The following is a 24429-nucleotide window of genomic DNA, read 5'->3' on the forward strand; positions in this document are numbered from 1 at the left end:
AAAGAACTATTCACTCATATTTCTTCGAATAGAAACAGGCCGATTTTGAAATGAACTGCCACAAGAACGTTATTGTGTTTTATGTAAAGGCGGATCGGTAGAAGATGAAAACCTTTTAATTTCATTGTTAAGTTTTTGAGAATATACTAGTAAGAGATTTTTTTTTCCATATTGTTAATTCAAGTAGAAATGTAGATCCAGTTGATAATTTAAACACTTTAATGAAAAAGTATCAAAGACAAACTATCAAATTTTTAAATTTATGCTTTTCAGTAAGATAAAATATTTGTACAAATCAAATTAATGTCATGCACCCTTTCTTTTGAAAATGAAAAGATTGTATATATACTAAAGTGACATATAGGTCCAATTGGCTGGGTATAATGTATATATATTTCTATTGTATCTATTACTGTAGATTCCTTAATATACGCGAGTATTTATTGTAGTACACAATAGATAAGCCAAAATTTTCCTCAAATTCTTTTTTTATGAAACATTGATATTTTGTTCTAGGATGCAAAATCTTTCTTTATATATAATACGAAAGAAATCTAACCGCACACTCTTTGCCCACATTGTTCGAAATATGGCCTATCAGACCCCTGTAAGAAGATTGTGAATAGAGACATTCGACTTGAGAATGTGCCTTACTCAAAAACTATCAATTGATCAATTGAAAACGTGTGTGATGCTGTTTGTAAAGGCAACCTTTTTGTAAACCACAAGTCAGTAAAATATGTTGATACCGGTAAATTTGAGTAAAATGTGATGTAATAATAGAACGTACATAACCCCGGAATTGAAAATTTACACTTTTACACAAGTCCTCTTAAGAAAAAATGTATAATTCAATTTTTCCGGGAAAAAAAACCCAGAATGATTGAAATGGATCCCAAAATAAAATGTATCAAACTATGGAAAATTGAACCAGTGGTTTCATATATTTGGGCAATTAAAAGAAAATATTCAATGGCAAAAAATGAAAGATTCAGTTGGAGACAATACAATATTTGACCTTTAACCTCTTAATATGACTTTGACCTTTATTGTACGTAAAGAATGGGGACTCCTCATGTACATTTTTAAATATCAGCCCTCTATTTTTAAGTTACTTTGCATTTAATAACAGACTGTTATATCACATTTAGACAGCATAAACACATTCTAAATGTAGGCTCCCAAGTGACCAATATGTAAGATGTCTCTAATTTTTTAACGAAATACGGCGAAAACATATCACAGCTTATTAATTTTCTTACAAAGATCATTGATTATTGGCAATATAGTAATATTATTCTTTTTTCTCATTTACATTTTAAGAAATGAGTTAAAATAGATTTAATGGGTGTTTTGTACTACCTAATTATCGCGTAAATTCGCGAGAAGCTCCATTCGCGAAATAAAATTTCTCGCTTTTATTTTTATGGTGCTGAAATCCATATAAAATCTAGTGATCAACTGCTCACTCGCGATTTAATATATTCTCGCAATCTGACGTCTAAGAGTCATATCGCGATATTAAGTACTAGAGTAAAATAAGGAATCTACAGTGTTGTATTGGAATATATATACAGGTCACTATAATAAAATATTTACTTACTTACTTACTCTAACGTTAATACCAATTTACTCACAAAGCAAACATGTCATAAATAATTTTCACTATCTTTTGAACTGAAACATTTTTCTTGGAAATATCAAGGATGGAAAATAGTACAAAAGTGGACGTTTCTATTTTAAATCAAAATATTGAATTAAAACCCCTGCATGTTATTTTTATTAATATTATTTTTATTGACTTAATATCAGTAAAAGACATTTTATTTCATGCCCAGGGATATACATATCCTCCATTGTTGAACTGTTGAAATAGAATCATGGCTTGTCACAGCGGACTTGAGACACAATCAACAAGGGAGTGCTTGGTGTGTTTTCGCGAAGCATAGAATTTTTATTTGCTATCCTCAAAAACCTACTAGTCCAAGAAATTTCTTTCTTTTATTCAATGTGTAAATTAAACTACTGATTTCCATTCGATTTCTCACAGGCTTTCGTTGGACGTTGTACCACATCTACGTATTCCGCTATTAGCTTTGTACCATGTTTTTAGTTCCTCTATTGTCGTGGGAAGTTCTCGTCCACGTGTTTCCGGTAGCAGGAGAATCAAAATGGCGGAAAGGAAGCACATAACACTGAACACCACACCGGGACCCCATGCAACATAGGAGTGCTACAAAATAGTAAATTCAAATGTTTACTTAAATTAAATGGAGATAAAAGTTTGAATTGTATGAATACCCCGTAATACCTACATGGGTTTATAAGATATTATGCTATAATTAGCTGCAAATTGCTTCCGTCATATTTGATTTCTTTTTTCAATATATCGATACAAAATAAGTAGTAATGTACCGATTGATCTATTAAATCGATTATCTAATCGAAATGGTAATCGATTATACAGAATATTAGTTAAAAGTAAATATTCCTATGATTTTTTTTCTTCATTCTTCTTTGAATGTGACTAAATCCTAAGTAATGATTTAATAAATGAGTCCAATGATACAAAATACCTCAGAAGTGCATTTTAGAAATCGTTACAGATTTTTTTTACCAATTTATCTTCATTCAAAAATTAATACTTGGAATCAATCGACTGTTACTTGATTATGATAATGAATCCGATAATCGATTATGAAAAAAGTTCCGATTGCCCATCAGTATATACATTAAGTATTGAATATTATTATATCACATATCCTACCCAATGACATATAACCATTTGTATATATGTTAGATAATGCCCATCAGTGTATACATTAAGTATTGAATATTATTATATCACATATCCTACCCAATGACATATAACCATTTGTATATATTTTAGATAATGCATTCATATTTTATCATATAAAGAGTAACTACAATTACAGGTTGCTTTAAATTAAAAGCAATTTTGCAGTAGGAAAGGATCTCCGTTATGTACATGTTGTGAACATAACATTTAGCCATGTGACCTTTATACGATTCTTATTCCTAATTCACACAAAGGAAATTCGGGAATTATGAGCATACTATTTTTTTAATATACTAAATAATTCCAAAGTCAGACCTTCAATAACCTCCCAGAATATATTTCATCCATATTATCGTTCACAGTCGGTTGTATGACAGGTCTACCTGCACTTTTCTAAATAAAGACAATAGAGTTATCTATCTTTGCCAATATTGTATTTTCACTCATGAAGTCTTCAAGTTTCTTAAAGATAGGTTTTACAGTATGAATAATACATTGTCTGTCACACTGCCTCAAGTGGTGTTTAATGCTAACACTTACCAACGACATAGAAAATGGCGCTAATATTCCACCAATTCTTGCAAAAATAGAAGCGTAGCCATAACCAGCATTCCTGCAAAGATGAATTAATGCAGTTCAGTATAACCATTTACATTTCATTTTTCGCGCCGTTTCACGAACCGAAAACAAAATATATTATCCGGATTAAGATTTTTTTTTTCAAATTTAGATACTTTTGACAATGAATTCAAATGCAAGCTACCTTAGATTAGTGGGGTATATTTCCGATGTGTACAAGAAAGTTGAACTGAACGAGCCTGTAATTCCAAACTTTCCTACCAAAACCAAAAATGTAGACAGGTGACCCAATGCTTCACTGTCACCTGGAAATAAAGCAATCAAAAAAAAAAAGAAAAACAATGGTTACCATATTAAAGATTTGATTGAGGAAAAAATGTACCAAGAAATAAAAACAAAGACATATCAATAAGTACATCATGTATCATCGAGGAAGCAATGCAAGAATGTACAGAGTCTTCAAGATTAAAATAATACTTTTAAAATAATAACTAGAAACGTTCTCAATTTAGCGGTAGTCAGTTTTCACTACGTCTTGTCTTGTATACCCATATATATGAATTAAAACAAAGTGCTTTGCTCCAAATGCGCTAATTTAATTTATGATTAAATAATCATACTGAATGCATAGATTAATGTAAAGTGTACGTTTACAGAATATGGTAAGACGTGATGCCAAAGATACACAACATGACGTGGACTTCATACTTACCTCTGTACATGGACAACACAGTGGCTACCAATAGAGAAACTCCTGAGGTCGCTAGAAGAAGAAAGAGAGTTCTTCTACGACCAATTCTGTAGTTGAAAAAATATATGAAATCAGTGGGGAAAAAATGTGCAGTGCATGCATAGCGCACGTGTTTATTCTGAATTTATAATTATTATTATTAGAATTATATCATGCAAACCAATTGTCCTTTGAGAAATGAGTGTTGTAAGTCCGTATTCGTATCGACTTGAATTTATATAAGAATACTACATTGTAAGTCATCAATTTGGTAAAGTTGCTGTTTAATTTTACAGAAAAAATTCCTCATGAACTCATAGATTCAGACATTACGATTACCTATACCGTTCTTACATCTACAACCACACAAGATTCAACTCTACAACACATGTCAATGTTTTAATGGTAATTTGAAAGGAGTAGAAAAACCTCCTAAAGAAATACTTTCCCTTTTCAAGAAATAAATATTTTTTGTTTTCCGAATTTATAATTGAGTACAAGTCATATCTTTTCCTAATAGACTCAGAATTTAAATAGTATGTAGTCGCCCGCGTGGCGCAGTGGTTAGAGCGTTTGCTCTAGAGTCGCAGAGTAAGGAGTTGATCCTTACGTCGCGGGTTCGAATCCCACTATGGGACGTGGAAACAGGTCCTTTGGATGAGACTGTATAAACCGAGGTCCCGTGTCGCAGTAGTTGCTGGCACGAAAAAGATATCTCACTTCTCAATGGTCCTTAGTGCCGAGTATAGGTGAAATTTTGCAGCTCCCCACCAGCAAGTGGTGGCGTTTCCATATGAGTGAAAAATTCTCGAGAGGGACGTTAAACAACAAGCAAACAAAGAATAAACAGTATGTACACAACTATTTATGACAGAACACCATAATTTCAAAGGGAAAGCTCTAAACAACCCTATTCAATGAGAATTAAGGAACACAGCAGATACGACACTGTACATGGAAACACTGGCCACCAAGAAACGAAAGTTCCTTATGTTTTCTTTAATACAGTAAAACTCTCTCGAACCTCAGTAAAATATGTACACCAAAGAAGATAAAGTGATATATAAGATATATAAGTGCACTAAGATGATAAAAAGTAACTTAAAAAAACTGGAAAAACTTTAGAATCCATTTATCCAATGAAAAGGCTATGTAATCATTAAAACCTAGAGAAAATTACGTCATACATGAGTTTTATGATGATATTACTGTTTTCTATTTTTTGCTCTGAAAATAAAACAATTTTCCATATTTTGTTTATTTAAAAAATCATTGAACCAATTTATAGTAATAATGACTATTTAAAGAGAACAAATTGGATATTTACATCGTAGATGTAGTCTATGCGAATGTTGAACTGTTGAAGAGTTCAATACAACATGAACCCTTACATTCCAACTCATACGATGTGTATACATGTACACTCGAACATGAATAAGAACATGTTCATTTACGTGATTCTTGTGTTTTTATCAATATTGAAACAAGTATAGTATTATTGGTAATAACAAGAATTAATGCTTGTTCATGTTGTTTTCTGGACAAATTAAAATGAGGTTTCAGTTGACCTACACATAATACACGACCCAATCACAGAAGTGAATACAAGAACTACACTTATATATAAATACACTTAGTATTTCCAAACAAAACGTCTGTTACGAGTCATTTTGTCTCATTTGTTAATAAATTAAAGTTATAGATTTCATATTTCCAAAAAATAGGCAGAGGTTATAAAAAATGCAAATACAATAATTTTTTTTTTTTTTTTTTTTTTTTTTTTTTTTTTTTGAAAGATGTAGTCCCGAAGCTACAAAGGTGTGAGCAAACATTTTTTTTATTATAATTATTATTCATTTAATGATTATTCAGTCCATACCTAACGTGTTCTTACCTGTTTAACAGAATAAATTCGGCAAATGCCGACAAATATTCTATGGCCCCTAGAAAGAAGAAGTTGACGAAGCGGTTTCCGTACAAAGTAGTGGATATAAGATTCAACCCATAGTAGGTCAAGATATTCGTCAGCCTGGTAAAATAAAACTTCATTTTACCCTCGGCAACAAATAAAAATCATTCCATACAAAAGTTTTGCGCCGAATTTAATGTATTATTGTAAATTATTACGTACAAATAGTTGAATACTTCACAGTGCATTTTTCTGTTCTATTCATTATAATAAAGTTTTTGCAATCCTTGTCATTCTTTTAATTCAATGAAATATGCCACAATGTTCGCCTGAATAGTATTAGATGTAAATATTCATGTTTCTATTTTAATGTTTATGTTTCAAAAACTTATAGATTACCAAGTAAGCCAAATAATGCCAGAGTTGATGAGAACCACTCGGTCCTTAAGAATAGCAAACATGCCATATTTCTTCACTTCCGTATTCCTTGGATTGTAGGTTTCAATGAGTACTTCTGGGTCCGTTGATACCTTTTCAATTTCCTTTTTGCCACCATTCAGATTTTCTAATTCTATCGTTTTTGCTTTGGCTTCACTTATAACTTTGTCAAAATCTTTTTTGTTCATTTTAGCAGCCTTTCGTACCACTTTTTCTGCTTCTTCCAAATGACCATTCGCCATTAGCCATCTTAGAGACTCATCAAAAAGCCTGCAAAACATTTCCTTAGTCACTATGTACAGATACACTTATTTTGATGATATAGTTTTAAAGTGAATTTTGCAATAAAGTTGTTAAGATAGGTAAAAATAATCTTTACATTCATTTAATTGGCTTCACAAATTTTTTAAGTAATATCACTCGATGACAGCTGTTAAATGAAAAGGCTTTTGAAGGTAGAGGCTCTGAAGACTAGACCCTAGGCTTTGATTCCATAGATCAGTGATACCGTATAATATTCTATTTATTCGCACTCTCAGTGAAATCACGAATTCAGTGTCCAATACAAATGTACGTATAGTTGTAAACTTATATTTTGTTTTTAATCTAAGAGAATTTCTGCACTTCAATTATTTTCCAAAGCAAAAATAAGTGAAATCATACTTTTGCCAATTTAAGCTACTGTACAATACATGCATATTAATTTTTACCAGTATTCTACGAGGCTGTACAGAGATAGTAAGGACAACAGAAGTTGTAGGTATCTCCAGGAAAATCCATACAAAAGATAGGCCATTGGCGTTAAGAGAACAATCCCTGTGGTCCACCAGACCAAACCCATCACTTCTGCGCAGAATCGCCACTCCTCTGGAAGTGTCTCCACGTATTGCGTCACGCTTGACAATAACAATCCCTAAATATACAAAGATGAAATTATAAATATATAGGATATATTTTTTTATATGGAACAAGATGTAAAACTAAAAACTTTGATTAAGAAAAAGAAAGACATGGAAAGCAAAATATTAGGTTTTGGCATTATTATCCCTTCTTATATCAGGATTGAAACACTGTTTTTCGAATATGTGAATTTATTTTATTAAATGTAAAACGTAAAAATAATTAATGGACAGCAAATAGTATATTCTAAGGAATAAACAATATTTCAAGGAATAAACAATACCAATTTTCTCTCAAAGGACTTTATATGGAGCAAAATTTTATCAAGGAACGTTTATAGACATCTTTTAAATATCCTCATGTGAGAAATCCCACTCTTGTTTAACATACCTCAATGGCGACCCCTGTAAGGAATCTAAGGATGGCAAGTCCTACATACGATGGAATAACAGCTGTAGCAACGGATAGAACGAGGATGGAGATGTGTGACACAATGTGGACTCGTTTTCTACCAAATTTATCAGAGAAGCCAGTGCACAGAAACCCGCCAAAACCTTGTCCCAGGAGCAAAAGGGACTGAGAGATATCCAGCTTTGTGGACTCATCGCAAACGAGATTCCACTAGGTATGAAAAAAATGTGATAAAATGGTCATTTTATAGGAGGGTGGAAAAGAAAATTGTAATTTTTCAACATTTGGATGAAAATTTTTTTTTTTTAATTTTGTCCTACTTTTTTTCATAAAATACTTTCAATTATAATTTTAAGCTTCTGAGAACTTCTATTTAGGAAGTTTACCTCAGTTACAAAAGATATGTCATCGTATTCATTATAGCTGTAACCACTGGAACATGAAGAAGTTGTGCTAGAAGAATTTGATCGGTTAGAAGATATCGTCACTGAACATTTTTCATATGTTGCGTAAAATGCTGAGGCATTCCAAGTTTTATTATCGGGAGGTGATATAGTGGCACATTGGAAGTCGGGTCGATATCCTGAATAAAAAATATCACAAAGATTAAACTTCATATAAATCTAAATAATTAAATTTAATTTGTATAACTCGGACAATCTTTTCTTATCCTGATCCTTTTGAACATGAAAAAACATCGAAAATGAATGGTTTATTTATGTACAATTGCAACGTATGTTTTTTATGTGATTTGAAAAGGTATGTTTACCATAAAAATCGAAGAACATGTGTTGAACATACACATGAGTTGTTCATGTGAATAATTCATATAATCATGAAAACAATACGATATATCCCGGTGAGCTTGAAATAATGATACCACAGAGTTTGACACATCTGTTTTACATTACACATGTCATCTGTTTCATATTTGGATATTTTACTAGAAAAAGACGTTAATGGTAATCTAACATCGTGATGACTTTAACTTTTCAATTGTCAAATTCCCTTACTTATGCAGCAATATACCTCCATCACCTGCATACGGGGTTCATATCTCTCATTTGATTCGATACGCAAGAGCATGCTCTAAGCACGAAGAATTTCTAAAACGAGGCAATTTATTGACAAACAAGTTGATGAAACAAGAATATCAGCAGTCTCGTTTAAAGTCATCATTTTGTAAATTCTATGGTCGATACAATGACATTGTCAGCAAATTCAATTTATCATTAAGTCAAATGCTGACTGACGTTTTTCATTCTAATTGTTAGGCCATTATTTACTCACTGAATGGACGACAGATTTTCCCGTTATTTCCCGATCATGACAAGGAGCACACGGCGGCTGTGACCGGTCGGCAGGGGATGCTCACTCCTCCATCATGGCACCTGATCCCACCTCTGATGTTTTAGAGATCCGTGTTTGCTCTTTGTATTGTTTAATGGACCTTTGAGTTTGAATACTGCTCGTTATCTCCATATATTTCATTTCAAATAAGTTGAACTTCCCAATCAACGGATGTGAATTTGAGTTACCGTATTTCCACTGAATTCCAAAGCTTCATATAAATCCTTGAACAAATACATATATCAGAGTTCCAGTAAATGGGCTATTTGTATTCCTCACAAAATATTAAATGCTGTGAAGGACTAACTTCATACGTACTTACTAGTACATATTGAAGATGTTGATGTTTATGTCTCCCAAATGATTCGGAATGCAAGAGCATGTTCTGAATACTATCAATTTTTAATCAAAGGCTATTTGATGTCACAAGGCGTTCAGTAGTCTCGTTTTCAGTCAGCACTTTGCAAACTCTATAGATATTAAATGACATTGTATGGAAAAACATTTTGTTGGATTCAATCATTTGAAATGCCAGTGTATTTAGATCTATAATAAATTTTGACAGTCTGGTTGGCTTCGACATGGTAATTGCATGAAATCCTCTTTCAGTAACACGTGACTATAGCAATCATGTTGAAATATTGGCCAAATTATTTACAAAACCCGTGCCAGAAATTCATGTTAGTTTCCTTTCTAACGCATTCTGAAAACCCATGCGAGAAATCCGATCCTTTTTCCATATATTGAGACACCGATTATTGAAAACCCATGTCAAAAAAGTCGAGTACTAAAATACCATACATGGAGTCATAGGATCAGTGTATTTCCCGACGTAACTGCCGACTAAGACCAATATTTAATACTTAACATATGATTAATTCTAGAATTTCCAGTTTGTAATTTTGGAAAGTATATAAATCATTTACAATTCGTATTACTTTCTACATGTTGTATTTGAGTATCAAATGTTTGAGCACAATTCATTTGTAAATTTACCAAAGTTTGCTCAATCTGAGATAGAATTTAGAGCAACTTTATCACAGCCATAACATATCAAATGATGTGGGGCTTTTAAGTCCAATTTTCAGTTATTAGGACAAGGATTCCATTCCTGCACAAGGCTTTTGTGTGTAAGGATACCTCACATTGAGATTCAGATTCTGTATGCATACCTATAGTATAGTATGTAGAACCTGGATGGCTTTTCGAAAATCCGTACAGGGTCTGTGCCTCAAACCGTTGTTTATTTTATATGGTGAAGACATCTTACAATTTTACCTGTATATTTAGTGAATGTTATATATAATATGTTCTTCCGAAACATGCTCCAAAATCAAAGAAGCAAGGAAAAATGTATTTTTCATTATCTTTTATATTTTCTCCAATTGCTCACCTATAAAAACAATAGCCAAGAGATGGAAGGAGCAGGGAATCATAGCAGCCCACATAAAACACAGCTGTTTAACCTGGTAGCGACCCCAGGGCCTCAAGGCTCGCCAGATCTCGTCCACATCCACGCCTTGTTCCATGACAGTGCAAGTTGTATTTTGATAGAATTTATGCAAAGGCACACAACTAAACAAAAGAAGTCATTCATCTTTACTTTAAATACTGGGATATATCCCAGTTAGCTTGAAATAAAAGGTACCAAAGAGTCTGACACATCTGTTTCATATTTGGATATTTTACTAGAAAAAGACGTTAATGGTAATCTATCAACAAAGCTTTATGATAAACGTGATGACTTTAACATTTCAATCGTCAATTTCCCTTACTTATGCAGCAATATACCATTTTCACTTGCATATGGGTGTATATCTCTCAGTTTATTCGATACGCAAGAGAATGCCCTACGTATGAAAATTTTCTATAATGAAGTAAGTTATTGACAAACAAGTTGATGAAACAAGAATATCAACAGTCTCGTTTAAAGTCATCATTTCGTAAGTTCTATGGTCGATACAATGACCTTGTCAGCAAATACAATCTATCGTTAAGTCATATGCTGACTGACGTTTTTCATACTAATTGTTGGGTCATTATTTACACATTGATTTTTGTTATTTCCCGATCATGGCAAGGAGCACAGGGCGGGTGTGACCGGTCGTAAGGGGATGCTCATTCCTCCATGGCACCTGATCCACCTCTGATGTTTTTGGAGGTCAGTGTTTGCTCTGCTTCAGATTTGTATTGTTTTAATGGACTTTGAGCTTGAACACTCTTCGTTATCTCCATATTTAATGATAGAAACGAAAAAATGAATGCCGGGATTGATAACTATTCGGGAATTTATTTTGGTTGTAAATGATGCAAACATTAAATCTTTAAAATATCAAGCCATTGTAAACTTTCTATAATGTTTTAAATTAAATTCTTGTTACGCTTATGAGTATATACTTTTTATTACTTTATTGAGTACTATTGCGAAACATTGAATGAAAAAATAAATTTTATGCTGCAAAACATTCATTTTACTTATATAAACATGGCTTAAGTTGTTATTTTTAAGATTTTTTTTTAAGAAAGCTTGTTTGTGTCATCTGTTCTTAACGCACATTAAACAGATCGTTGCCTCAGTCAAATATTCGAAAAATATGCAACATAGTGAACTACATTTTCTCTCTTATATCTTGTCCACGTGCTGATTCACTTTTTTACAGTCTCATCTGTATTCTAAAACATGAACGTTAAAGGCTAGCAGTAACATCTAATCGTAGTAGATTTTACTTTCAACTAGTATTGGCATTCCTTTTCTTAAACGTACAATATTTATAATATCAAAATATGAATTCAAGATTTAAAAAAGATACATATTTCAAATACCATAGATACTTGATTGGGGGATGTAAAAATTCCAATTCCTGAACAAGTAAGTTTGTTTTACATAAATCTCTTGTACTTTTACTAAATAAAACTGCAATTTTTGTGTCAAAAAGGCAGAACAGAAAGTTATTTCAAGAACATATGAAACTTTCTAAAAATTTAAGTTACAATAATAGAGACGAATTTGATAATTTATTAATCTGCCAGTCCTTATAAAAAAAAAGAAAACATTTTTTTTTTATGAAGTAAACTTGCGTAAAAACTTATTTACCCATGAGCCTGTGTTCTACAAACAGGTGGGGTTTTTATGGAAAACATACGAATCTTTATTTTTATAAAATATTAACAAATATGCTATCCTATGGTTACACCTTATATGAAATTTATAACAATACTATAGTAACAATCATTTGATTGCTTGATATTTCAAGCACGTCATAATAATGACAAATAAATTTAACTGATAGAAAAAGTTGATGAAATTTAAATTAATTGAATGAAATTCGAAATGTAAGAAAAAAACACTCAAAGATGACGTAGACATTTCACCTACCTCTTATACTTGACCAGCGTCTCAATTATAAATACAATTATACTAAGTATCTACTTTGTCCCCATTTCATGCATGGTCATGTGGCCACTCTTACCTATATATTCAGTAGCCTGTAATGTTTCAGAGTGCAACTGTACACCTCTTTTGTCTCTCCCCATGACAAGATGACAGCACTGGATTTTGTTACATATAAATATAAATAATTACCTTTCTTAAGGGTCAAGGTGCGGTTAAAGCCAGGTAGTATGGACACAAAGAAAAATTAAAGACTTTTAGTCGAAGACTTTGATTGGAAATATGAAAATATTTCAGTGACAGTTTCAACCCAAACTTTCAATAATTTCCTCTTCAATCAGGAATTCATATTTTCCAAAAGCATTTTTGTTCTGTTTTACATACTTTTTGAAAATTTGTAGGAGGGGGGATTTCCACTGGTAAGAAAATTATTGAAATGATTTAATACATAACACTATCATTTGATTTCACACTAGAGTAAGCTATTGAGAAATGTATATCATGCTACATACAAGATTTTTTTTAAGTAAAAAAACAAACAAAACAAAACCAAAAAAAAACCCGGTGGGGACTAATAAACATCAGACAACCCTAATATTTTGTCTTGATAACAACACAAAGAAAATTGAAATCAAATAAAACTAGTAACTTTGCATATCATAGAATTAACAGAAATAATCATTCCTATGTATTTTAAGGTATGTCACTCGTGACATGAGTTATATCAAGTATATTTTAGGTAAGTACTCATATACATATAACATGACTCAAAATCGCAAAGAAAATTGGGGGTCAGTATGCATCTTACTGAGAAATGGTACCATTAACGTGACCTTTTTGCACTTGAATTGTAACTCTTAGGTTAATCACTTTACCCTTAGTCTCCCCCCCCCCCCCCCAAATGTAATCATGGCAATAAATTTAATCGGGTTTTTTTTTTTCAGAAAAATAGTTTGAATAATATTTATTATTGAACAAATCCTGCAAATTAATGCGCATAAATTATTGTGTGACTTTTTTGCACTTAGAAGTATCATATTTGGAGTATTTAAAATTTAAATGGACAATAAAATATTTTTTATATCACACTTTTTATTACCTTAGTGCTGATCGGTTGGAAGTATCGTGTAGTTTAAAATAATGAAAGAAAAAGTTAGGGCCAGTGATGTAAATTTTGAGATATTACTCAAAATATGTGATTTTCAGGGAAAAAGCAATGTGAATTTTATCTTGACTTCTTCAATAGAACTTCATGTCTTGGCAAAATCTGTTCGATGAATGTGTAGTCCTAAAAATATTAATCGAAACCTATATTTAATATTCTTAGCACATAATAACGGGAAATATTCTCTGAGTAAAAATATTTATGGATAAATTTCCAAGAAAATAAATCTAACGTATGTGTAGATTTGAAGGATTTTCTTCCACCACAAGAAATAGTCCCCCATGAATCTTTTCTTTTCTTTTTTTTTTATTTTGTGCGCAGTTTTTAAATTGAATATTACATAATCTGTATTGTTTTATTCAAATATGCTAAAAATTGGAATTGTTATGAATAGTTTTGAGGTTAAAGGCTTTGGCCGAACTTTTTTTTTTGAAAAGCTGACGAGTGTTAACGTTATACCTTTATCTATTGATTTTCTTCCCAGAATAACAGATTCTCAAGGAAAAAATGAAAGCTAAAAACATCTGTATCTTCAAAGTACTGTGTTAAATTCTTTTAATATCAGAGAAGCATTAATTTGCATGATGTTAAATCCAACATCTTTACAAAATAGTAGATTTTAAGAAATGAATTTAAAAGGAGGGAATTATTTTCATTCATAAAAAGCATATAAAAACTCAAAAAGCAGGATGTACATTTTATTCCGAGTCTATTATAAAAGTTATTGCTGCATGCCTACATGTAGCAATAGAATAAGAAAGACGGGAATATGGCAGTTAGAATGAAAGTGTGCCATTAAGAAACGGTAATCAAGAACTTTCATGAAACCGCTTACCGAAAATTAACATTGGGAGCAACAACATCAATAAGGATTACTTAAATTTCTTATCTAAATAAGACAAGCATTAGTTATTGGAGTAGGTACAGTATTACTTGTTGTTAGAGTTTTTCATGTCAGATAAAATTATGTACTGATATCCCTACTAGGTAAGAAACAAAGTATTTTAAATTTTCTAGGGAAAATTTAAACAAAAAAATCTGAAAAAACACTTTATCAATTTTCATTCAAAAAGCTGTAAACATTATCAAAAGCTTCAGAATAGAATTCTAGGACAATCAAAGCACTCAGAACGGTCTACAGCACTGTACTGTTCCCAAAAAGGGTAAGAATTTTTTAAATTGTAATTAATTTATTTCTACTGCATTGTATATCAGTGAATCGTGTTGCTTTTCCACAAAGATATTATGTCTTCTTTATTGACGATCATTTTGATAATTAACCAATTTAAATTTCATTGGAAGGGGGGGGGGGGGTACTGAGAAAAAGATATCCCCTTTCCTATTTCTCTTCCTGGCCATCATTTTGACGCTTGAAATTTTTTTTTTTTAAACATCGTGAAGCAATAAAATATTCCGATTCAGTGAATAAACCAAATTAATTTTCTCTCAGCAGGTAACTGTGCATGCCAAATGTTGCAATGCTCGATCTTTTCCATTTGTGATTTATAATTGCCCCTTTTATTGTGTATTTACACCATTTCTATTGTATAAACTTTGTATATTTTCTATTGTATTGTATGAACTTTGTATATTGTCCACAAAAAGGATCAGAAATCCTGTAAACAATAACACAAAAACACAATCGTGAAAGGACAAAACACCGACCCATGGACACACCAGATGGGATCAGGTGCTCATGTGAAGTAAGCATCCCCTGGCGATTGGTCACAAGAGCCTAGGGCCATCTTCATTGACCAGGAAAGCGGAATAATCCGCTGTCAAATTTACTATAAAAAAAATATCAACAATTTTTGGTAAAAAATGTCACTCAAAATACGATCCTCTGACAAGTTGAAAACAAGAGCATTATAACGATCATGGAATTTGCGAAATACTGACTTCAAATCTATTTTTTGAAAGTCCTGTAACATTAACTTCTTTGCTAGTTGAAAGTACTGTAATATAAACTTTTTTGTCAGTAGCCTGAGTAGGTTTCAAAATTTATTACACTTAATAGAAAATTCTTTTGCTCATCGCTTAGTGTTTACAGGAACTTCATAAAGATAATTTACATAATAGGTATTCATAAATCCATTTGAACTTCTTCTGCGAGCATGACTATGAATTATTTTTTGTTAAATCAACCCAGTTCTTCAAGCACTTAAATCTGATAGTGTTTATATTTGATTATTCACCAACTAAATGATGAAGTGCAATAGAATTTGGAAACTTTTTTCGTTTATTTATGCTGATACAGTCGCAGTGGTTCATGTACTGGACTTAATCACCTGTGCCTAGGACTAAATTTAGCTTTTCTGATCATATTCTGTTCGTTGTCCTTCTGTGAAATGTGAATATAACAATGTGGGATCATGTTAAAAAACAAACAAGAATCGAGTTCAAAATGTAATGAAATAATACAGATTGTGAGCAGTGCAAACACGGACCTCTAAAAACATCCGAATTTGGGTAATGTGCAATCAGGCTTGGGGTAATGCTAAATGTAATGGTAATGCTTTAATTGCAATGCATTACTTGAACTCGAAGTAACGCTAGTAATGTGTAATGCAAAAAAAATTGCATTACATGTAATGGTAATGTAATGCATTACTTTCTCAAATCCAGAGTAATGCTGGCATTATATAGCATTACAAGGCATTATTTTGTATATATCTATTTTTTAAAAAAAAAAATGAAAAGGACATGGAAATAATTGTTAAGATTAAATTTTTTTCTGAAATAATAGAAATGAATGAAAAAAAGTTAACCTATTTAATTAAATAAACTCTCTATATCTTAGTATTTAAATATATTTTTATTCTGTTGAAAGTATAAATACCATACATTTAAATGTTTATACTTATTTTAGATCAGATTTAATATCAAAGAATATTTTTTAAGAGTTTTTTTTTTTAAATATCCTTTAAAAATAATTCCGGTATGAGGCGCACTAATTAATGTACAATGTAAACAGATAATTACCACCTTTTGAATAGAGTGTCATCAAAACACAAAATGCCTCTAAAGTTATATAACAATTAAAACAATGTATTGTTTTGAGGAAGTACTCCAAAAACCAGCCCTTTCTTTTGACTTTTGACACCAAAAGGAATAGAAGACAGACATTCTACTTTTAGAAGAGCAAAATGTACATACTGTTTTTATCTTATTGGCAATTGAAAATTTTAAACTTTCTTTGAATAATAAACAGATATGTAAATTATTTACAGTGTAATAAATACAAGTACTTGAAATTAAATTTGAATTATCATTCTTCATGTTCAATTTTAAAGGGATGGGATGCATGTTTATGAAAATAGTTGCAAAGTTTTGTATTTTTATTTCTGAAAACCTCCAAAAGTAATGGTAATGGTAATGCATTACTATGCTAAAGTAATGGTAATGTAATGCATTACTTTAAGAAATTAATCTAATGGTAATGGTAATATAATGTCCAAATTCTTGAAGTAATGGTAATGTAATGCATTACTTTACAATGTAATTCGCCCCAAGCCTGGGTGCAATTAATAGAGGAGTAAGCGTCCATGTTGGCCGCTCACACTCGTCGTGTGCTCTTTGTCAGGATCCGGTAAAATGAGTAATCCAAAATCAATTCAGTATGAAGTTATGGTCTAACAATTTGTATGAAAGACGACAGTCAACTTTCAGCCCAAGACAAATTTTGTATTTGCAAATAAGGTCATTGTATCTGCCACAGAATATGCAAAATATTGACTTTAAAACATATAACCTTGTGTCATCATCTTTTTTGTCAGTAGTCTGCCTCGTTTAAGAAATTGTCTGTATGAAGAACATGTCTGTATTGAATCAACTGGGAGACATCAACCCCATATGCAAGTGATAATGGTATATTGCTACGTAAATTAGGGCCGTTGACGACACAAATAAAAACTGCAGTCATCACGTTTATCATAAAGATTTTCGGTATTTGTTAGTTTGCCATCAATGTCTTTCTCTAGTAAAAATCTAAATATAAAACAGATGTGTCAGACTCTGTGGTGTCTTTTAATTCGAGATCAATGGGATATATCGAAGCAACATATGAATGAAAATAAATAGGGATGTCAACGAATATTCGAATATTCATTCGATGAGTTAATATTCGAATATGAATTTAAGATCCGAATATTCGGAGTTTTTCAGATTTCACAAAAAGGTAATAGATTTAAATTAGAACAGTGCTGGAATTATCCCCGTTTTATTTACTAGCGATCCTCTGATATCTTTCGCTAATTTCTTATCTTCTAGATCTTCTAAATTACCAGGGTTATTTCATTTTGAGTAAGGTATAAAAGAAATAAACAAGAATTATTAATGTATAATACAAAAAGTACTTTCAATTGTTTAATATGATCGGATATAGAATCGAGGACAACCAAATGAAACCATGAAAATATTTTTTATCGATCATTGAATTACATCTTTGATAGAATCAGCCTATATAATATTGTAAAGGGCTCAATTTCAGAATAATGCATCAATTACTTGATTATCTCAGGTTGAATATATTCCTGAATTTTAAAATCATTATCGGGAAATTAATGACCCAGGAAAATTGTCTATGGAAGTGTTTGTTTATATTTTCAAAACATTGTATCAAAGATTATAATTTACATGTATCTCTTATTAAGCAGATAATTGTGATTAATTACGTGTATTTAAATCTGAAGAGTAAACGACAATCTTGCCGCTGGTTAGACGACTGGTTCGTCAGGTTGAGCTTGTATGGATATCATTTGTTAAAATTATATTTCGGTTGTATACACTGAAATCAACTATCTATTTTAAACATTGACAAATATCAAATGTAGAATTCCTTATTGTATACCTACCAAAGTCTACATCCGATTTTACTTCCAAATACTGACGCAAAACCTGCCATGAGAGTATGATGTAGATTTAAAATAAATTAGATTTTATTTATTCTATCGAATATTCGAATATATTCGAATACTTTCATTGAATATTTGAATATGGATTATTGACAAAATTGACATCCCTAAAAATAAATATTGTTAATTGATAAAACGTCATCGATATAGCTAGATGAAATATGAAGATAACGAACAGTATTAAAGCTCAAAAGTCCATTAAACAATACAAATCAGGAGCAGAGTAAACATCAGGGACCTCTAAAACATGAGGGGTGGGATCAGATGCCATGGAGGAATGAGCATCCCCTGCCGACCGGTTACAACCTCCCTGTCTCCTTGTCATGATTGGGAAATACGGAATAATCCGTAGACAATTCAGTGTGTAAAAATGGCTTAATAATCAATATGAAAAACGTCAGTAAGCATTTGACTTAATGATAAATTCTATTTGCTGACAAGGCCATTGTATCGACATAGTACTTACGAAATGATGACTTTAAACGAGACTGTTGGTATTCTTGTTACATCAACTTGTTTGCAAATAGCTTGGCTTGTTTTAGGAATTGTTCGTATGTAAAACATGCTCTTGCGTGTCAAATCAACTGAGAGACATAAACCCAATTTGCAGGTGATAAATGTATGTTGCTACATAAGTAAGGAAAGTTGAAGATTGATAAGTTTAAGTCGACACGTTTATCATAAAGATTGGTAGAATACAATGAACGTCCTTTTCTAGCAAAATATCCAAAAATGAAACAGATACCGTATAAACAGAATTTTTAGCGAGGATTCAATTTTGGCATTATTAGCGAGGGTGTAGAGATCGCTAAAATTGCAGATCGGTAACAATTCATTCAGTACTCAGGAGGTAAGGCTATCTTGCAAGATATTGTCAAATCGCTAAAATTACTTCTCGCTAAAATTATATACCGATTTTTACGGCGATATCGCTAAAATTCCGTCTTGCTAAAAAAAATTCAACTTATACGGTATGTCAGACTCTGTGGTATTTTTTTATTTCAAGCTCACTGGAATATTTCGAGTCGATATATGAAAAGAAGTAACTATTGTTAATTGATAATACGTCATCGATATATCTTAATGTCAAGTTGAAGGCCACAGCAGGTATTTTCTTCTTCTCATGTATAAGATTATGAATAAATTCTGCTTCATACGAATACAAAAATAGATCTGCTAATTACGGGCCGCAATTGGTATCCATGGGAATTCCGACAGATTGTTGTAAGACCTGGGCCCCGTTTTACAAAAGAACTTACGACTAAGACCAAAATGTAATTTCGGGAATATCTTTCTATTCTACATTTAAACTGAAAATGGGTTTATTCTTTTTAAAAACAATTCAGATAGATTTATTTATACATGCAAAATTTACCTGACTCATTTATTTTGCAATATTTTACAATAAACTCAAGTTTTTGGTCTTAGTCGTAAGTTCTTTTGTAAAACGGGCCCCAGATCTTCAAGAACTACATATATATTGTCAATCAGAAACTCGAGCATATTTTTAATGTCAGAGTATCTGTGTGTGCAATCAAAATGTTTTTAACAAAATTAAAAAAAAAAAAAAATTGGTGACCAATGACAATTAAGGGAAGTAAATTTACTAGTTATATTCTTTTTTATTGAAAAGCAGCTGTCAATGGTGTCAAAAAGCCTGGACTTTAATTTATGGTTGTCAATATCATGTCATATCAAGGTCATTTTTATAGAGGTCTAGATTTTGAAAATTGCCTTGCTTGTTTTTGGCCACATCCCTCAGACCCAGGAAGGCACGGGCCATGGAATTCAGAGTTTTTCTTTCCTTGTACCATAGATGCTATATGCTAAAATTGGCTGGAATTCGTTTTAATTTCCAGAACTAGCAGAAAATATTCAAAACTTCATAATCAACACATGACAGACAAAAAAAGATAGCAGTAGGTCACCCGATTGATTCGGGTGACCTAAAAATCTTCTCAATAACATCAGAGCCATTAATAGCCATACTTCATCCTCAGGTAGTGCATAGTAAAGTCTGTGGAAACCATGGCCCCTTGACATAAGTTGGATCCACAGTAGGAGATTAGAATTTTAATTGGGAATATAAAGGAAAAAATCTTCCTTTCAGGAGCAGCAGCACAATGACCATTTCAGGTAATCATCTCCATGCAGTGCATATTTTATGGTACGTGAGGCTATAAGGGATCAGAATTTAACCAAGGAACATTTAGGAAAACAAGCTAATTCAAAAATTTGTGTCCAAGCTTAAGGAAAAAAAGAAGAGGGTGGAAAACCTAAAAAAAAAAAAAATAATCATACGGGAAAAGAAAAAAGTTCACCTTGACCTTTCAGCTTTTGGTCTAAAAGTCAATAGAAGTCTTTTTAAACTCAAAGAAATTCATGAACAAAAAGCTCACAGAAAAACTAAAATAATAATATGAAAACTATATATATGCAATATATATTTCTGACCTTGACCTTTAACCTTAAAATCAATAGGGATCTTGTTTAGGCCACAGGGAGTTGTGCTCTAACATTTCATTGCAAAAGCTCAAAGATTTCCCGAGATATAGTCTGGAAACGAAAGTGTTTACTCACAGAATGTATGAATTTATTACCTTGACCTCTGACCCTTTGACCTCGAAATCAACAGGGTTCTTCTTTATGCCAAGGAAGTAGTGATATTAAATTTTATTGAAGAGAGCTCGAAGAAAAATTAAGATATCATCTGGAAAAGGTTATTTGCAATGTATGAATATATAACCTTGACCTTCTGACCACAAAATCAAAAGAGTTTTTAAGCCATAGGGAGTTGTGATGTATAATTTCAATGCAAAAACTCAAAGACTTTGTAAGTTATCATCCAGAAACAAGTGTTACACGCAGACTGTATTAATTTCTGATCTTGACCTTTGGACCTCAAATTCAAAAGGGATCTTCTATAGGCCATAGGGAGTTGTGGTCTAAAAATTCACTGCTAAAGCTCATAGATTTCTTGGGAATTAATCTGGAAACAGTTTTATACACATAATATATGAATTTCTGACCTTGACCTTAAAATCAATAGGGGTCTTCTTTAGGCCATAGGGAGTTGTAGTATAAAATTTCATTTCACTTGAGATACAAGTGTTACACACAGACAGATGGATGGATGAATGGACAGACTCACTTTCAGTGAAAGCAGGGAACAAAACTCCCTTTCAAGATTCACAAGAACAGTTGGGGCACTATTTAAATCATGATTATGCAAGCATTCCCAATGTGCAGATTCATTTTCATGGCCATGGAGCACAGGCATGTCACTATAACTAAAGTTTACACCCTATACTATAACATGAGGTATCTGATGCCAAATAAACAAGAGGCCCAAGGGCCTTGAATCGCTCTTCTGATAAACTGTACAACCTATCACTTCTATTTGAAGCCTCTAAGTATCCTGTATATTTAGATAAACCCTTGAAATTCCAATTCACATTCTGAGAACCCAAGATGATTCTAAGCCAACTAGTACCTGAGAGTTGGTCAGGTGACCTACTTATCACTTGTCATTCTCTGAGGACCCATCAACTAAGTTTGATGACTCTAAGCCAATTAATACCTAAAATATTTTTTAAAATTATAATCATAAAATTTTATAAGTAGGTCAAAGTGACCTACTTTTCAGTTGTTGTACTCCAAGAACCCAAGATGCATCAACTGACAAAATTTGATGATTCTAAGCCAATTAGTACCCAAAATATTTAATTAAAGCCACAAATTTTCAAAAGTAGGTCACGGCGACCTACTTTTCAGTCAACCTATTCCCAGGAACCAAGATGCATCAACTGACAAATTTTGATGATTCTAAGCCAAATAGTACCCCAAAAATATTAAATACAGCCATAAAATTTTAAGAATAGGTCACCATGACCTACTTTCAGTTGTCGTACTCCAAGGACCCAAGATGCATCAACTGACAAAGTTTGATGATTCTAAGCCAAAAAGTACTTGAAATATTTTATTAAAGCCATAATTTTTCAAAGGTAGGTCACGGTGACCTACTTTTCAGTTGTTGTACTCCAAGGACCCAAGATGCATCAACTGACAAAGTTTGATGATTCTAAGCCAATCAGTACCAGAAATATTTCATTAAAGCCATAAATTTTCAAAAAGTGGGTCATGGTGACCTATTTTTCAGTCGACCTACTCCAAGGACCCAAGATGCATCAACTGACAAAGTTTGATGATTCTAAGCCAATTAGTACCCGAAATATTTCATTAAAGCCATAAACTTTCAAAAGTAGGTCACATTGACCTACTTTTCAGTCGACCTTCTCCGAAGACCCAAGATGCATCAACTGACAAAGTTTGATGATTCTAAGCCAATTAGTACCCGAAATATTTCATTAAAGCCATAAATTTTCAAAAGTAGGTCACAGTGACCTACTTTTCAGTAGACCTACTCCAAAGACCCAAGATGCATCAACTGACAAAGTTTTATGATCATAGGCTTTAAAATATCCAAATTATGCCTCTAAAACGCTTTGAAATCCAATGCCTGCAAAGTTCAAAAAGTAGGTCACTGTGACCTACTTTTTAATAAATATGTTTTATGGCCCCAAGATGCATCATCTTACAAGATTTTATGATTCTAAACCACTCCATATTCGAATAAATGACTTTAATTGTTTTGAGAAAAATTTGCGGTAAAATTCAAAAAGTAAGTCAAGGTGACCTGCTTTTTAGTTGACGTACTCCAAGGTCCCAAGATGCATCAACTGACAAAGTTTGATGATTCTAAGCCAATTAGTACCCGAAATATTTCATTAAAGCCATAAATTTTCAAAAGTAGGTCAGACCTATTTTTTAGTCGACCTACTCCGAAGACCCAAGATGCATCAACTGACAAAGTTTGATGATTCTAAGCCAATTAGTACCCGAAATATTTCATTAAAGCCATAAACTTTCAAAAGTAGGTCACGTTGACCTACTTTTCAGTCGACCTACTCCGAAGACCCAAGATGCATCAACTGACAAAGTTTGATGATTCTAAGCCAATTAGTACCTGAAATATTTAATTAAAGCCATAAATTTTCAAAAGTAGGTCACAGTGACCTACTTTTCAGTTGACGTTTTTTAAGGACCCAATATGCATCAACTTACAAAGTTTTATGATCATAGGCTTTAAAATGTCCATATTATGCCTCTAAAACGCTTTGAAATCGAATGCCTGCAAAGTTCAAAAAGTAGGTCACTGTGACCTACTTTTTAATAAATATGTTTTATGGCCCCAAGATGCATCATCCTACAAGATTTAATGATTCTAAACCTCTTGGTATTCGAATTAATGACCTTAATTGTTTTGAAAAAGATTAGCCGTAAAATTCAAAAAGTAGGTCAAGGTGACCTACTTTTTAGTTGACGTACTTCGAGGACCCAAGATGCATCAACTGACAAAGTTTGATGATCATAGGCCTTAAATTGTTCAAAATATGCCTCTAAATCATTTTGAAAAAGAATGGCCGCAAAATTTAAAAAGGTCACCGTGACCTACTTTTGAGTCAACATGATATGAGGTCCTTAGATGCATCAACTGACAAGACTTAATGATCCTAGTCCTTATAGTAAGCAAAATATCAACATTTTAATAAAATGTACTTTTTGGTCAACTTTGAAGTGACCTTGAGACCACGCCCTTTGCCCCAGGGTAAATCCCCGTGCAAATTTAAATCAACAACATATCCTCATCCTTTTATGTAAGTTTGGTGATAATCTGCCCAGTGGTTCTTGAGAAGAAGATTTTTTAGCAACCAGTACTTTTGTTTCTATTTTCCTTATTATCTCCCCTTGTTAAAGGGTCACAACCCTAGTTTTAGTATAAA

At 32.2% G+C, this 24429-nt stretch overlaps 1 protein-coding gene across 1 annotated transcript; it reads right to left on the reverse strand.

Moving 5' to 3' along the window:
- Positions 1-1967: 1967 nt before the first annotated feature.
- On the reverse strand, positions 1968-10646 carry LOC133201296 (organic cation transporter protein-like). The gene is made up of 10 exons (XM_061337093.1): positions 10511-10646; positions 8154-8350; positions 7747-7977; positions 7167-7369; positions 6418-6726; positions 6004-6138; positions 4092-4177; positions 3564-3684; positions 3341-3413; positions 1968-2233 (listed from the first exon to the last, which is right to left on the reverse strand). The coding sequence occupies exons 1-10, from the start codon at positions 10644-10646 to the stop codon at positions 2045-2047; spliced, it is 1680 nt and encodes a 559-aa protein (XP_061193077.1). The 3' UTR covers positions 1968-2044.
- Between the last annotated feature and the right edge of the window lie 13783 nt (positions 10647-24429).

This window comes from Saccostrea echinata, unplaced genomic scaffold (genome assembly GCF_033153115.1).
Source record: "Saccostrea echinata isolate AGI-Se365-2 ecotype Australia unplaced genomic scaffold, CSIRO_AGI_Sech_v1 ptg000043l, whole genome shotgun sequence".
Lineage (NCBI taxonomy): Eukaryota > Metazoa > Mollusca > Bivalvia > Ostreida > Ostreidae > Saccostrea > Saccostrea echinata.

Coding starts and splice junctions, on each gene's coding strand:
- LOC133201296 (XM_061337093.1), bottom strand. CDS start 10,646: ATGGAACAAGGCGTGGATGTGGACGAGATCTGGCGAGCCTTGAGGCCC. Junction 8,351..10,510: donor CTTGGCTATTGTTTTTATAG/GTGAGCAATTGG, acceptor TTTTTTATTCAG/GATATCGACCCGACTTCCAA. Junction 3,685..4,091: donor TGTGTTGTCCATGTACAGAG/GTAAGTATGAAG, acceptor CTTTATTTCCAG/GTGACAGTGAAGCATTGGGT.